This window comes from Odocoileus virginianus, chromosome 1 (genome assembly GCF_023699985.2).
Source record: "Odocoileus virginianus isolate 20LAN1187 ecotype Illinois chromosome 1, Ovbor_1.2, whole genome shotgun sequence".
In the NCBI taxonomy this organism is placed as follows: Eukaryota; Metazoa; Chordata; class Mammalia; order Artiodactyla; family Cervidae; genus Odocoileus; species Odocoileus virginianus.
Window position 1 is genome coordinate 106,095,327 of NC_069674.1, and position 16,463 is coordinate 106,111,789.

Sequence of the window (16,463 nt, forward strand, 5' to 3'; positions counted from 1 at the left end):
GGTTGCATTTCACCTACGCCCACCTGTGTTTGATATGAAAACCAAACGTGTCTCAGAGTCAAAGCAGTCTGACCAGGGAGGTGTGGGGCTCTGCCCGGGGATGGCTCAGCGGACATAGTCAGGGAAGGCCAAGAGTGTGGGAGGCTATCGCCGCCGCACGGATAGCTTGTGATACCCACAGGGAGAGGGGATGCCGTGCCGTGCAGGGCCACACAGGGAAGCACCAGTGTTGAGCAGGAGGTGGAGGAAGGGCTGGGGAGAGGGGCAAGGGTGGGCACGAACTCCAGGTTCCAGCAGAAAGGAACAGGCGAGGCAGGCTTAGTGCTGACAAGCATGAGTCATTTCAGATCACTGCAATGGGCTGTGGGCACAAGAGCTGCTCTGGTTGTCTGGCCCCTGGCTCTGGGGGCTCAGGGCGGGAGAACAGTGGCCTGGAGCGTCAGAGCCCCGCAGGGCGTGTGGCCAGGTCTGTGGGCTCTGAGAGGGCTGGTGTGCCTAGGAAAGGGGCACTTTCCTTTCAGGTGCCGAGGAGCTGGCTAGACCGCCAGGGTCAGCAAGCTTCCTGAGACATCCAGAATGAAAAGGCAAGATGGATACACAGAGGTCGAAGCCAAGCAGGTGGGACACTGAGGCCAGATGGAGGCCCAGCTCTGCCTCCTGCGGACGCCTGCTGGGTGTTTGCTTTCTCATTTACAACACAAATGCGCTGGACCAGGATGTGCCCAGAGCCTAAGGTCAGAGAGTGTAGACCTTGCACCTTTGCCCTTTCCCACGGCTTCTCAGACCCTGTCCTCCCACCTGTGTGCCCACCCCTCACACCCCTCCCCGCCCCCGTCCGAGCACCAGCCATCCTCCAGGCCTGCTTAATCCTGACCAGAAGAATCACTGGGTGGGAATCTGAGCCAGTGAGCCATTTTCCTCTGGAGTTTGCAATTCCTCCCAGAAATATAACTGAATATCAAAACACTTTGTCTAAGGGTCCTGGTTTGGTAGGTAGAACATGAAACCTATAAAATGCTTTGTCTATATCTTAAAGCTTGTGTAGCTTTAAAAAAAAAAAAACAAAACCACAGGATGATTCAACCATCTTAATATCACCTGCAAATTATTTTCTCAAGTCTCTTAGGAATGACACTTCTGACATCCAGGAACTCCTTTCATTTCATCTCATTTTCCTCAGTTAAATCCTAATGGAAATAAATGCCATACCACCTGTTTTTAAAATGCAACCTGAATATCCGCTTGTTAAAATTGTTTTCTATTAATGTGTATATGACAGTGAGTCTAGAATAATTTCACCAAATATTAGTACTGTTTGACTCTTATGACGAGATTTGGTTAATATTACACCTTTTATTCTGAGATGTTTATGTTAGTATTGATATTTTCACTCTGCCGTGGAGCATTTTGTAAAATCAACAAAACGCTGTCCAGTCCTGGGAGTGGCCTCAGCTGAGACCATGTCTCAGCCAGGTCTGCGAGCTTTGCAGACATTATATTCAGTCGTCAGGACCCTCCTGATTTGGATGTCTTTGGGACCCCCTACTTTACTGTTAGCTTAAGTGAGACACTCAGCGTGGGGTCTGAGGACAAACAGGCAGGATCAGACTAAGAAGAGAGTCCAGCTATTCTTAACTCCGGTTCTGCCATTAAAGAACCCAGCACATTGGGCCATGCCTGAGGCCCTTCCAACCAACCCCATCCCTGGGCAGCTCCCTCCACAGCATGTGGGCAACATGGGGTCCAGGCTCCTAGGAGGATGTGCCAGGCTGGGGGACGGCAGGGCCCGTGTGTTCTGTGTTTTGAGGGCTGTGAGGCAGCTTGTCCTCATTCTCAGAAGCTGCTTTAACCCCAGCACCTGCTCTGCTCCAGGCTCTGATTACGCGGCTCAGCTCAGAGATGCTAACCTGATTTCAGCTGCTCTGCAGAGACCTAATCACATTTGCAAAGGGGGAGGCGGGCTGGGCGCCCACCTCTGAGAGCCTGGAGCTGTCCTGCTACCCCACGCTGCCCGCCCCTCCTCCTCGGCCAGTCTCACCACTGCCCGCAGGCTCTGCTCTCTGCCTTGGGCCTGATCGTATCAGGTCAGGAAAGCAAACCACCCAGGGGAAGAAAGAGAAATGTATCACAAGACCCGGCCAGTTCCTGGAGGGCTCCCAGGTCAGATCTGCCCAATCTGCCCCCTACTTTCCATAGCAGGTCACACTTTGAAGGGGCTGTAGCCCCTCTGTGAACCATGAAGGAGGTGGGTAGGGCTCGTGGGCTCCAGGGGGCTAGCTTGCTTAGGAAAGGCTCAAGTGCCTTTCAGATCTCCAGGACTGGCTAAACCTCCAGGGTCAGCAAGCTCCCTGAGACATCCAGGCAACAGGGTCTGCATCTCAGGGTCTGCATCACAGAGCCACACATGTGAAGGATGATAACCACCAGGCATTCATTTCAATGGGAACCGGCAAACATGTCGAAGCTCAAGCAACACTCCTGCCTGGTCCAGGCAGCCTCTCCTTCCAGCTGCACGGGCCCTCGGCTGCCCCTTCACCACAATGGCCAGCTGCATCTTCTCAGGCATCCAGTGATCGTCCACATCTCTGTCTGCATCTTCTCAGGCACCCAGTGATCCTCCCATCTCTTTCTGCATCTTCTCAGGCATCCAGTGATCCTCCCATCTCTGTGCCTTTGCAGTGTTGTTTTCTTCCACAAGACAGGCTCGTGATGCATGTCCTCCAGGACAGGGGGGCTTATACGTTAACTCTCAGCAAAGACTTCACTGACACCCCCCTACCGAGCTCATCACACCCTCTACCCCTCGTCCATGTGCATGTGTGTGCGTTAGTCGCTTCAGTCGTGTCCAACTCTTTGCAACCCCACGGACTGTGACCCTCCAGGCTCCTCTGTCCATGCAGTTCTCCAGGCAAGCGTACTGGAGTGGGTCGCCATTCCTTTCTCCATGGGATCTTCCTGAACCAGGGATCAAACCAGGGGTCTCCTGCATTGCAGACAGATTCCTTACCATCTGAGCCCCCAGGGAAGCACTGTCCGCATGCATAGTTCTCACCAAATGGCACAAAGATCCGTGGACATGTCTGTCTGCCACCAGGAGCATTGCTAGAGGAAAGGGACCATGCCTACCCACGGATCCGCGGGGCTGGCAGAGGGAGGGCTCTAAGGAAGCAGGGGTTTCATACACGTCAGACTGTGAGCTCTGAGAGCTGTGAAACCCTCTGCTCCAAATCACTGGGCCTCTAATGCAGATTACACTGCACCCTGGTGCAGACTGTTCCCTTAATAGCTCCACTCCAGCCCGTAGGATGGTTGAGGGCACTCCTTGATCTCAGTCCCACAGGCCCAGTATGTCATGGGTGTTCATTTGTCAAACAAGTGAGTGACTTAGTGAATTAGCATGGAATTGTCACTTATTCCATCATGATAGGCTTTGAAGTGCGATGAGTGTGAGTATCTGGCACTTGCTCCGAAGTCCGTGAACTTGTCACCTTTTGCTTGAGAGCCCACCATGAGGATAGTGAAATGTAATTGATGGAGGTGTAGATGCCTCTTAAATGATGCATATAAAATGCCCCGACAGAGGTCTTGGCCACCCTGAAGAGCACATGCTGCTGCTGCTGCTAAGTCGCTTCAGTCGTGTCCGACTCTGTGCGATCCCATAGACGGCAGCCCACCAGGCTCCCCCGTCCCTGGGATTCTCCAGGCAAGAACACTGGAGTGGGTTGCCATTTCCTTCTCCAGTGCATGAAAGTGAAAAAGTGAAAGTGAAGTCGCTCAGCTGTTTCCGACACTTAGCGACCCCATGGACTGCAGCCCACCAGGCTCCTCTGTCCATGGGAGTTTCCAGGCAAGAGTACTGGAGTGGGGTGCCACTGCCTTCTCCGGAAGAGCACATAGATGATGCTTATTTCAAAGTCTTCATCAACACAAAGACACAGAGTAGCAGCCAAAATGAAACACTGCCCTGCTCTGAATTTCCACCACCACATTATAGGGGTATAAACAAGAACGTTGCCTGCCACATCAGTAAGCAAACAAGGTTGTGGCCACCAAGCCATCAGCCACTGCTGCTGCCCCAGACATGCACCCCGAGTGGATTCAGGATGGAGAAAAGCCAGATACTGACCCTGGATGGTTAAGGTGTATATCAAAGGAGTGATTTCCAAGAACCCAGACTCTGGCTTCTTCCCATATATAGAACAGTGCTAAATTCAAAACCATATGTTTAAGTACAATTAGCATCAATTCTACACAATCTCTTCCAGAAAATAGCAGAGGAAGGAACTGCTTCTCAAGTCTTTTTATAAAGTCAGTATTACCCTAACATCAAAACAAGACTATGAAAAGGGAAAACTACAAACCAATATTACTCATGCATATAGAAGCAAAAGTCCTTAAATGTTAGTAATTAGAATCTAGCAATAGGAATTACATTATGAACAAATGAGATTTACTTCAGGAATGCAAGGCTGGTTTAGTATTTGAAATCCACTGTAATCCACCTTGTTAACAGGCTTAATAAAACCACTCAACCACATCAATCAGTGTAGAAAAATAATTTGACAAAATTCAACAGTAATTCATGATAAAAATTCTCAGAACTTCAGGAATGGAGAAAACTTTCTCAATTTGATAATGAACATCTATAAAGTCTAAAGATAACATCATACTTAATGGTGAAAAACTCAATCATTTCACTTTAACGTTGGAAACCAGATAAGAATGCCTACCTTCATCACTGCCAAACAAATAGTACTTGAAATTCTATCCAGTGCAAAAAGGCATGAAAAATAAATAAAAGGCAAACTGGTCAGAAGGGAAGAAATACAGTTGTACCTGTTTGCATATGACATGGTTATCTAGACAGAAAAACCCATAAAATTCATTTTTTAAAAACCCTCCTAGAACTAACAAGTGAGTTCAGCAGCATTACAGGATATAAGATCAGCATAAAAATTAACTGTATTTCTGTAAGCTACAATAAACACATGGACACCTAGACTAAACATACAACACCATCTATAACTGTTCAAAAAAAGAACTATGTAGGTATAAATCTAGCAAAGCAAGTATAGGCTTATATGATGAAAGAAATTAAAGAAGATTTAAATAAACAGAGAGACATATCATGTTTATGGCTTGACAACATAGTAAAGATTTTAATTAACATACAGGACAAAGGGAAATTTTCAAAATATTTTTAACTCGATGAAAATGAAAATACAACTTACCAAAATGTGTGAAATGCAGTGAAAATAATTAGTTTAGGGGGAACAAATGATAATAGTTTAGGGGGAATGTTATAGCATTAAATGAATACATACACTAGAAAAGAAAGAAAATTTTAAATCCAGAATGTAAGCTTCCACCTTAGGAAACTAGAAAACAAAGAGAAAATTAAATCCAAAGGGCCTAAAGGAAAAGAAATAATAAAAATTAGAGTAGACCTTAATGAAATTAGAAACAGGAAATCAATAGTGAGAATCAACAAACCCAAATGCTGGTACTTTAACAAGATCGATAAAATTGATAAACATCTAACTAGGTTAACTAAGAAAAAAGAGAGGACACAAATGTCTAATATTAGAAATAAAAGGACCATCATTTCTGACCCCCTGGGTGGTAAAAAGATAATATTTAAATAATATTATGAATAACTCTATGCCCACAAACTTGAAAACCTGAAAGAAATGGATCAATTCTTTGAAAGACATAATTTTAGAAAAACTCACATAAAGAAAAATAGATGGTCTCAACAGGTCTGTGCCACAGCTTGAACGTTTCTGTGCCCCTAACATCTGCAAAACCACTGAAATCCAAGTGGTTGGTGTTAAGAGGCAGGGCCTTTGGGAGATGGTGAGGATGAGGCCTTGAGAACGGGATTAGTGCTTCTGTAAAAGGGCCCCAGAGCTCCTGAGCCTGTTCCTCCGTGTGAGGACACGGCAAGAAGGCAGCCGTCTGCACCAGGAGAGGATCCTGAAGAGCACCCGTGCTGGCAGCCTGATCTCAGACTTCCCGCCGCCAGAACTGGGGGAAATAAAGGTTTGTTGCTCATAAGGCACCTGGTCTGTGGCATTTTATTGTAGCAACCTGAGCAGACTAAGATGACCTGTATCTATCAAAAAATAAAATCGATAAATTAATAGCCCCCCAAAACAGACAGCAACCAGCCCAGGTGGGTTCACTCGTAAAATCTACCCAGCGTTTAAGAAAGGCATTAAACTAGATACAGAAGACAAATTCGTGATTACCGGGGGAGAGGGAAGCGGGGAGAGGAGTGGTGAGGGTAGGGGACCAAGAGGCACAAACTACTGTGGATAAGCTGGATAAGTAAGTACTGGGCCAGGATAGGGATGCATCGCGCACACAGGGGAATACGGCATCATATGATAGTAAGTTTCAACGGTGCATAACCCGTAAAAGTGCTGAGCCACTATGCTGCGTACCCGAAACTAACAAAATATTTCAGTTAAAAAAGAGACAAATAAAACTAATTCTCTATACTCTCTTCCAGAAAACCGAGGGAAACAGCATGTTTCCTGACTCATTCTGTGAGGCCAGTCTTACCCAAATTCCAAAATCAGACAGACACGAAAAGAAAGAACCACAGACAAATATCTCTTTTGATAGATGTGAAAATTCTCAACAAAACACAGGCAAATTTAATTCAATAATATATACAAATTAACAACCAAGGAGGACTTACTATAGGTATGCAAGACTGATTCAGCACTGAAAATCAATTAACATAACCTATCATGTCAAAAGGCTAAAGAAGAAAAAAATCATATCTATTGATCATATCAATAGATAAACAAAATTATTTAACAAAATCCAGCAAAATTTTAAAAATCCTAGCCGACAGGATAGAGCAGATGTTTTAATAGATGTTCTACCTCAATTTGATAAAGAACATCTATTAAAAACCTGACAACAGAGTTAATAGTGAGAAACTAGAGGTTTTCCCGAAAAGAACAGAAACAAGGCAAGGATATTTGCTTTCATCGTGCCTATTCAACATGAGGTTGGAAATTCTAGCTATTACAAAAAGACAAAAAAGGGACTAAAGATACACAGATTGAGAGGGGGAAATGGAACTACTTTTGTTTGAAGATGACACAGTTATCTATATAGAAATCCACCCCCCAAATCAAAATCAAACCCCAAACCTCCTGAAACTAGTAAGCAATTATAACAAGACAGAGAATAAAGGGCAATATACAAAAGTCAGTTGCTTTCTCATACTTCAGCAATGAAAAATTTGAGTTTGAAATTAAGAACACAATACCATGTACACTAACACCAAACTAGAGTGGCAAAGCGAGAGAGGGAGGGAGAAATACTTAGATAAAAATCTAACAAAATATGGATAAGATCTATATGGTGGTGGTTTAGTTGCAAAGTTGTGTCTAACTCTTGCAAACCCATGGACTGTAGCCTGCCAGGCTCCTCTGTCCGTGGGATTCTCCAGGCAAGAATACTGGAGTGGGTTGCCATTTCCTTCTCCAGGAGAACTTCCTGATCCAGGAATTGAACCTGCGTCTCCTGCATCGATTCTTTACCAACTGAGTTACAAGGAAAGCCTCAAGATATATATGAGGAAAACTATAAAACTCTGATGAAAGAATTTATCAAAATAAATGGAAAAATATTCTATGTACATGGGTAGGAAGACTCAACATTGTCAAGATGTCAGCACTTTGTAATTTGATCTATAAATTCAATGCAGTCTCATTCAAATTCTAGCCAATTATATTATGGCTATTGACAAACCACACCCAAAGTTTATAGAGAGAAGCAAAAGAAGGCAAAATACACAACACAATATTGAAGGAGAAAAAAAAGTCAGAGGACTGACACTACCCAACTTCAAGCCTTAGTAAAAGCTACAGTAATCAGGACAGTGTTGTATTGGGGAAGAATAAACAGACAGATCAATGGATCAAAACAGAAAACCCAAAAATCGACATACACAAATATGGTCACCTGATCTTTGACAAAAGGAGCAAAGGCAATTTAATGGGAAAAGAAGAGTCTTTTCAACAAATGGTGCTGGGACAAACATTCACATGCAAGGAATGGATTTGGATAGACTTACACCATCTACAAAAACCAGTTCAAAATGAACCATAGATATAAATGTAAAATGCAAAACTATAAAACTCCTAGAATCTAACACAGGAGAAAATCTGGAACATACTGGGTTTGCAGATGAGTTTTTAGGTGTCACTGACATAGTCCACGAAAAAAATTAATGAGATGAACTTCATTAAAAATAAAAACTTCTTCTTTGTGGATACTTACTAAGAATGAAACAACATGTCACCAACTTGGAGAAAACATTGGCAAAGCATACCTCTTGATAAAGGACCGGTGTTCAGCAATATCCAACATATGAAAGAGAGCTTCAGACTCAACAACCTGACACTTGTTGATGTTTCTACAATTATTTGTTTATGCTCCTTATTCCCTTGGAAAATCCTTGAATCAAGATCAAATTGCATATAAAATCATGCCTTCCGTCTACATGTTAGTTATTCAACAAATGGTGGTAAATTTGAATTGATCAAAACAATTTTTGGATAAAAAAGCTCATCTCAAAGAGTAACTCTTAGAAAGTAATGGAAGTTATAAACATGTGACACATAGTCTGTTGAACCTAGCTTGCTCTGTAACTCGGAAGTACCCAGATATGGATGGGTGCCCAGGGGCATGGAATCTTGGGTGCACAGCAGAATCTGGAAGCCGCTGGGAAGCGATTCCAATATCTGGCATCGTCCCCAGAGAGGCTGGAGCAGGGCCTGGGCACCAGCATTCTTCTTAGCTCCCCAGGTGACTCCGAAGTGCAGCCAGATGACCCCACAGGGCTAGTGCCACAGTCACACCCGACAGCCTGGCGCAGACGTGAGATGATGCCATGAGCACATCAGGCAGGCCAGCTCCCAGGCTCCAGTTGTAACAGCCGCTGTTTCTCCCCAACTGGAGAATGCCCAGCCGTGTACAGCAAACTAGCTGATGTTTGGATAGTTAGATATTTTAATTATATCCTATTTAATTGTATTTTAAATTAATCACTGCTGGCTTGCAACACATCTCTCACAAACGATGTATCTTAGTATCTACTGAGGACACCCCTTTGGGTGGAAAGTGTACTTTATTTTTAATTCAGCTAACTCTGATGACTGTCACGCATCTACCATGTCAAGGGTGCACCCTATGGTGTCATTTTTAACAGGAAGTAGAAGCAAGATCTTTTGGTTTAGCAGTATGCCCCCAGGCTGGGTACTCTGTGTTTCTGAGATTCACACAAGCGGAAGGGGAAATCACTGGAGTTTTGCTCCAGCCGCCCTGAAGGAGAGACTCACTGACCAGAGTCCTGCCTGGCCCGTGACTACCACGGCAGCCAGGAAATAGGCCCAACCCACTGCCCCAGCAGGGCGCAGACACTCCTGTGGGGCCGGGGACTTACGAAGAAAGGAATCAGGCCGGCTGCCTTGTCTCTCTCCAGGGCCTCCTGCAGGGCAGAAGCTTGCATGGCGAACTTGTCGTCGGAAGGGATGGCTTTTAATCTCACTCCACCAATTAAGCCGGCTCTTTCCACGGAGGAGTGTGCCTGCAAGAAAGCCCCAGGTTAGACTCTGAGCAGCCTCCAGCACTTCTGCAGGGCTCCTGGGCAACCCCACCTCCCTGCACCACCTCCAGCCCAGGAGCTGTTTCAGGTCCTGAGGACTCCACTTCCCAGCTAAATGATTCCGACTCTTAGAGGGCAGAGTGCTGGGCTGTGCCTGCGGGCGAGGGTGTGCACCTACTCAGTTGTGTCTGACTTTGTGACCCCACGGACTGTAGCCCGCCAGGCTCCTCTGTCCATGGGATTTCCCAGGCAAGGATGCTGGAGTGGGTTGCCATCTCCTCTTCCAGGGGATCTTCCCAACCCAGGAATTGAACCCCCCAATCTGCATTGCAGGCAGATTCTTTCTGTGCTGCGCCATCAGGGCAGTCTTATACGGAGCTGTATTAAGGGCTTTTTCATCCCCTGGTTTGAATTCGACAGAAGCAGTGGATGCTCATTTGGAAGCACGGTTGGGAAAATGACACCTAGTAATGTCACCTGATGATATTACTCTAGAAGGTTCTTAGTAAGCCCCTAGTCCCACTCTTATCATCTGAGGCTCTAAAATTGCATGCGAAATATATGACGATGCTCAGAAGTAGCTCTCCTTGTGGTTTGTGTCCTCTTTACCCTCAGATGAGGAGGAAGGTGATAGGGTTATATATTTACAACCAGCACCTTGACCTCGTGCTCCTGGGGGCTAATGCTCATCTGAAATGTAGATTCCACTACAGCTCCTCCTCCAGGAGGAGCTGATGGGAGGTGACTATCCCAGAGGGCACATCCTTGCTCATTCCTTCCCTGTGTATCTGGCTTCCCAAACTTCTACAAGCTTCCCCAACTTCTACAAGCTTCCCCAAAGAGCATCCCTTAATAAATGGTGAACCCCTAAAGCCCCACATCAGACCCTGCTCCTTGGAAACCTGAACGCAAAGCCACAGAATTGTGCCTAAGAGCCCATGGCTGTCCACTCGATGTAATGAACCCACCTGACTCCTGTTATCTAGGATAGTACTACCTCACAGCCTCCTTGGGAGAGTCTAGAGAACACCATGGATCACTTTTCTAGGGTGAAATTCCCTCATGAAAACCCTGCTGGTAAAGGCTACCACCTAACATTCATAGCAACTTATCTCAACATAGATACCTAGAGACCTACACGTGCATTTTTAAGAGTTTTCTCATGTTTGTCTGGGCAGCAAGGGAGAAATAAACAGAAGTGAATCGTTTTCTTCCTCTGTGGGCAGCTCTAGCGCCTGGAGTCAGAGGACACACACAGAGACGATCCTCCTGACAAAGCATCAAAGTATGGGCACTGCACTGATTCCAAAGCTGTCACAGTTGAAATGCCCTCATTAAGAAATTCATTAAAAATACTACATCAGTGATATAGAGAACAAGGGGGATAAAGTGGGAGACTGGCACTGAAATATACACACAACTGTGTATGAAATAGATAACTGATGAGAATATACTGTACAGTATGGGGGGGGAAAAGAAGGTACAATCTATTTATAGGATGTATATTAAGTTAACCTTAAAAATACATTCCAAAATACAGTCTGAGCAGGCAAAAACGGTTTGATTCCACTTGCATGAGGTACCTAGAACAGTCAGCTTTATAGAGTCAGAAAGTATGTGGATGCCAGGGGCTGGGGTACGGAGGGGAGGGGCGGGGTAGTGGGGACTTAGTGTTTGATGCTCAGAGTTTCAGTTCAGGAAGGTGAAAAATCTGGGAGACGGATGATGGTGAGAGTTGCACAACAGCGTATGTAGTTAGTGCCACTGAACTGCATAGTGTGTGTGCTAATCACTCTGTCGGGTCCAACTCTTCGTGACCTGATGGGCTGTGGCCCGCCAGACTCCACTCTCCATGGAATTCTCCAGGCAAGAACACTGGAGTGGGTAGCCATTCCCTTCTCTGGGGATCTTCCTGACCCAGGGATAGAACCTGGATCCCCCACATTGCATGCAGATTCTTTACCATCTGAGCCACCAGGGGAGCCTGAACTGTACAGTTAAATATGGTTAAAGTAGCACGTTTTATATTATGTGACTTTTGCCACAATAAAAATAGTTTTAAAAATACTATGTGGGCGAAGCTAAGTCAGCTATTCCTTGTGGAACCAAAGCCTCTGGTGGTACCATTTTGGTGCCCTCTTGACTCTTGGTTCACTCGTGGGGCTACTGCTCAACGCTTTCCTTCTGTTCTCTCTCACACAATTGCCTTTAACCTTTTTCAAGAAGGCTGACCACTGGAATTGATCACGGACTAGATGCCCCCACTGGCAGAGAACTCCAGACCTTACACAGCACCACCTCATCCCTCATCTCAGTGCAATACTAGCTGGCAGAGCATCAACAGCAGGCGGCAGGCCCTTTTGACCCTGTCTGATGGTTTGAAAAAGGCTTTGGGAACTGACGTGATTGGTCTGAGATCACAGGGCTGGGACGTGAGCCCGGGTCTTTGAGCCCTGAGCCCCACGTGCAGCTCCAGTATGCCGCACTGAAGGCAGCCAGATGGCCTGACACAAGCTGGGACAGGTGGGGTCGGGCTGATCTCACAGCATGTTTACTCTCTTTTCAGCCTGATCTGCTCAGTTCCCACCTACAGCCTACATCTTTTCTTTAGCACTGGTCTCTCGCTTAGTGACACCTGGGGGACTGTTCTTGGATCGGAAAGGATACTGCACGGCCTGTTGTTTTCCTTTTTTAATTTTTGGACACCCCCTGAGGCATATGGGATGTTAGATCCCTGACCAGGGGCAGAACCCACACCCCTGCAATGGGAGACAGAGTCTTAACCTCTGGACCACCAGGAAGTCCTTGGTGTGGTTTTGACTTGACACCACACAAATCATTCCACCTCAGGAGGCTCAAGGAGGCTCTGGGCACCACACTCACCTGATCAGACGCGTAGGCCACCAACTTCTCCATGATGGCAGCCTGTGTCAGCTCCGGGGAGGCAGCCTGCAGGCGTCGGGTCACTTTGGTCCGAGCGGCCAGCAGCGCCACCAGGGTAGCTTCACTGGCAGTTCCCTAAGTCAAAGCAAAGGCCAACAGGACCGTCCAACTGCAGCCAGGGAGTCATCTCTAAACGTGAGAGATGTGACGTGGGATCTTCCTATTTTCTTAGAAGATGCATCTGAAATTGTCAAGTCCATTGTCCCATGCATGGGAAAAAGGCTGTACACCTGTGGCCAACACTTCAGCTCTTATTACCAATTCAGCATTGCTTTGCCTGTTTCATAAAACACCCACCAGTACTTACTGGCGCTTCCTAGGCATCACTGCTGCCAGCCTTGGCAGACACGTTCCCATGGACACTTCCCAGTCTGGACAGGAGGTACTGGTCCATTTCCCCCAGAGGAGGAAATGGGACCTGGGTCACAGCTCCCAGCACAGCTTCATGCACACAGCAACTTGGACAGACACATTTGTCTGTTTTTACAAAGGGTCGCCTCTTCTTTGAGACCCAGAAATTGCCCTGGAGGGTTTTCCCCAGTCACTAATGTTACAGACTGAATTCCCCTCTCCCAGATTTCATATAGGAGCCCTAACTCCCAATTTCTCAGGATGTGACCACATATGGAGACAAAATCTTTGAAGGGATCACAAAGTCAAAATGAGCCTTTTAGAGGGGCCCATAGTCCAGCCTGGCTGGTGTCCTCATAGAACGAGGAGCTGAGCACACGTGCCCGTACACATACATGCACACACACACACACACACACGCACACACACGCACACACACACATGCACACACATATGCACACACACACACACACCACACACACACATGCACACACACATACATGCACACACACGCACACACACGCACACACACATGCACACACACACACACACACACACACACATGCGCAGAGGTGAGGCCAAGTGAGCATACAGGGAGGAGATGGTTGCCTGCAAGCTGAGGGCAGAGGCCTCGGGGATATCAGCCCCAACGCCACCTTGACCTCAGATGTCCCCGCTCTGGACAATGAGACAATCCTGTCTGCTGCCTAGGTTGTCTGGTCTCTGCTTCTTCCTTGTGGCAGGCTTATCAAGCTAACACAATGAATGTCAACAACTTATTTTGGCAAAGGAATCAGGATGCAAAATTCCCTCCTCTGAGGGTGGGTGGTGGTGAAAGAGAACATAAATTCAGCATCCACTCTGTCAGCCCATCTAAGTTGCAAACTAAGCTCATTTTTAATTGTATCGTCTTTGGTTGGGAAGCCTATGTTTAGACAGTTTAGGTAACTTGCCCCAAATTAACAGTAAGTGAGCAGTGTGGTTAGGAGCAAACCCACATCTGTCTGCAGGGACCACTCCCCTTGGGATCACGGATCCTTATGTAAATCCTGGAAGAGACCATAAGCTGAATAGCATTACCGTTAGAAAGAAAAAGTGTAAAAGGTAGAGTTTTTTTGACTGTGAGAAAGAAATTTATAAAATAAAAACACTCATAATTCTGTAGAGCTGTGCAGCTCTAATGTATAAATTCATATATACACATCTGTAATCTTAATTTCAAGGAAACACACTGGTCATAGCAAACACCCTCTTCCAGCAACACAAGAGATTACTCTACACATGGACATCACCAGATGGTCAATACCAAAAGCTGATTATATTCTTTGCAGCCAAAGACGGAGAAGCTCTATACAGTCAGCAAAAACAAGACCGGGAGCTGATTGTGGCTCAGATCATGAACTCCTTATTGCCAAATTCAGACTGAAATTGAAGCAAGTAGGGAAACCCACAGCCTCCTTCACACACACTGACATGGAAGCTCATTGAAAGGCATGGGCCCAGGGATGCGTGTCCTTGTCTTCCCCGACACTCCTGCGGGCCTGCAGCTCGCTCTCAGCACCACCCTCTGTCTGAGGCCTGGAACTCCCACTACCCCCCAGCACCCATGCTGCTGTGAACCACATTCTAAGGAAAGGCTTCAATCACCACAGCAGTTCACAATGGGCTTTCCTCTAGGTGCTGTCCATGCCCTGAAAGAAAACCCCCTTCCTTAGGCAACAAAAAGCGATTCTTTCAAAAATATGCCCAGTGAAAAAACTGTCAGCCAAGCATCCCTAAGTGCAATGGCTGGAGGAGGCATGGCTTCATTGTAGGAAATCTGTTTCTCTTTCTTTAACCTTTGCTTCTGGTTGCTTTTTTCACTAAAAGGATACTGTGTATGCATAATGACCTGCCCCAGGGAACCCTGCCCTCCTGCATGAGTGTTAAAGCAAAGTGCCTTTGTTCAGACCCTGTCCACCTGTGGATGGGGGTGCTCAGTCACTCATTTGTGTCCAGCTGTTCACGACCCCATGGACCGTGGCCCACCAGGCTCCTCTGGATTCTCCAGGCAAGAATACTAGGTGGGTTGCCATTTCCTTCTCCAGGGGAATCTTCCCAACCCAGGGATCAAACCAGTGACTCCTGCATCTCCTGAATTGGCAGGCAGATTCTTTTACCACTGAACCACCTGGGAAGGAAGAAATTAATAACATCCCCTGCCTGAGGCTTGCCATTCTAGGAGGTAACTGCAAGATTGTTTTGTTTTGTTTTGTTTCATTTTGCTTCCTCAACTCCTCTCCCTTTCTGTTCTATAAAAGAACTTGGCATCCAGACCCCCAACAAGAAGGCTGAGACATTACTCTTCCATCTTCTTGGCCAGCCAGCTTTACCAATACATATTCCTTGCCTCAACACCACATCTCTCAGTTAATTGGCCTGTAGTGCAGCAAGCAGAGTGGTTTGGACCGGGTAACAGCTTGGCGACAAGGGCAGCGGGACAAGTGGGCCTCTGGCCTCTGCGGAAGCAGGTTTGGGCCAAGGAAGGGACAGGGCGCCTGCTCTTGCACAGAGAGCAGTAATGATACCTCTGTCTTCCTGCTGCAGACAAAGGTTGCCATGGTGAGGCTGCGGCAAGGGAGAAAGAACTGCGATGAGCATTGCTACTGGCTGCTGATGCTGGAGCAGGAACATCCTTTCATTTTCTTGGTTTTCAAGTGTCACCCCACACACAGCACGAAATTGGCTCTTCTTCCACAAGCGCTTTCAGACCCAATTAAGAGACTATTTCCATGGCCCTGTTTGTCCAGCTCAAAGGATGATTTGCCATTTGACGCAGACACCCATCACAGGACCGACGCCTGGCAGCTGTGATTATGGCTCTGAGGGGCCAGCATCCCCCGCATCCGAGGGCTCCCTGCCTGTCACCAGGCTCAGGCACTCCAGGCCCTTGCAAATTAGAGACAATCAGCCTTGTCAGAGGGAAGGGTGGGTTTCCTGCCTCAAACACAGACACGATCGACCGCTTTCCTTGAGCAAACTGGGTGGACAGGGCTCCAAGGCAGGGTGTATTGAGTCCTCGGCTGAGAGATGTCAGAATTAGTCCCAAACAAATGCCTGGTCTTCTGCTGTTTCTGGAAAATGGAAATGACTTTAAAGGAAAAGGTAATTTAAAGATGAAGCCCATGGCAGCATGCCCATCTCTGGACACTCACACCCCAGCCGAGGGCCAGGGACAGGCTAGTGGGACACCCTGGTCTCCAGCTGACATGAGCCCCAGCTTTGCCTCAAATTAGCTCAAGCCCTAGGCCCCATGCACTATGTTTCTGGGCCTTGGATTGTTGATAACCCAATCCTCATAAATATTTGGAGGTTGAGAAATGAACACAGAAAACAGAAGAAATAAAGCTAAAACACAGCCTAACTCAGAGTGGGTGTTCAATAAAAAGTTGCTATTATTATGATACACTCGCCTTGGATGATGAGGTATCTGTAAGATTTTTAATAGTATCGAACAAGAGAAATCAGCTCGGGCTACTGACAAGAATTAAACATGAAA

The 16,463-nt window shown here is 46.6% G+C and overlaps 1 protein-coding gene across 3 annotated transcripts in view; it reads right to left on the bottom strand.

Annotated features, from left to right (window-relative positions):
- The window catches only part of DDC (dopa decarboxylase), an 89,745-nt gene that overhangs the window by 43,940 nt on the left and 29,342 nt on the right, over nt 1-16,463 (bottom strand). For all 3 annotated transcript variants that reach the window (XM_070472061.1, XM_070472058.1, XM_070472063.1), the window contains exons 5-6: nt 12,515-12,649; nt 9,470-9,613 (exon numbers count right to left, since the gene is read on the bottom strand). In XM_070472061.1, coding sequence (XP_070328162.1) covers nt 9,470-9,613; nt 12,515-12,649 — 279 coding nt within the window. The remainder of the gene's footprint in view (nt 1-9,469; nt 9,614-12,514; nt 12,650-16,463) is intronic.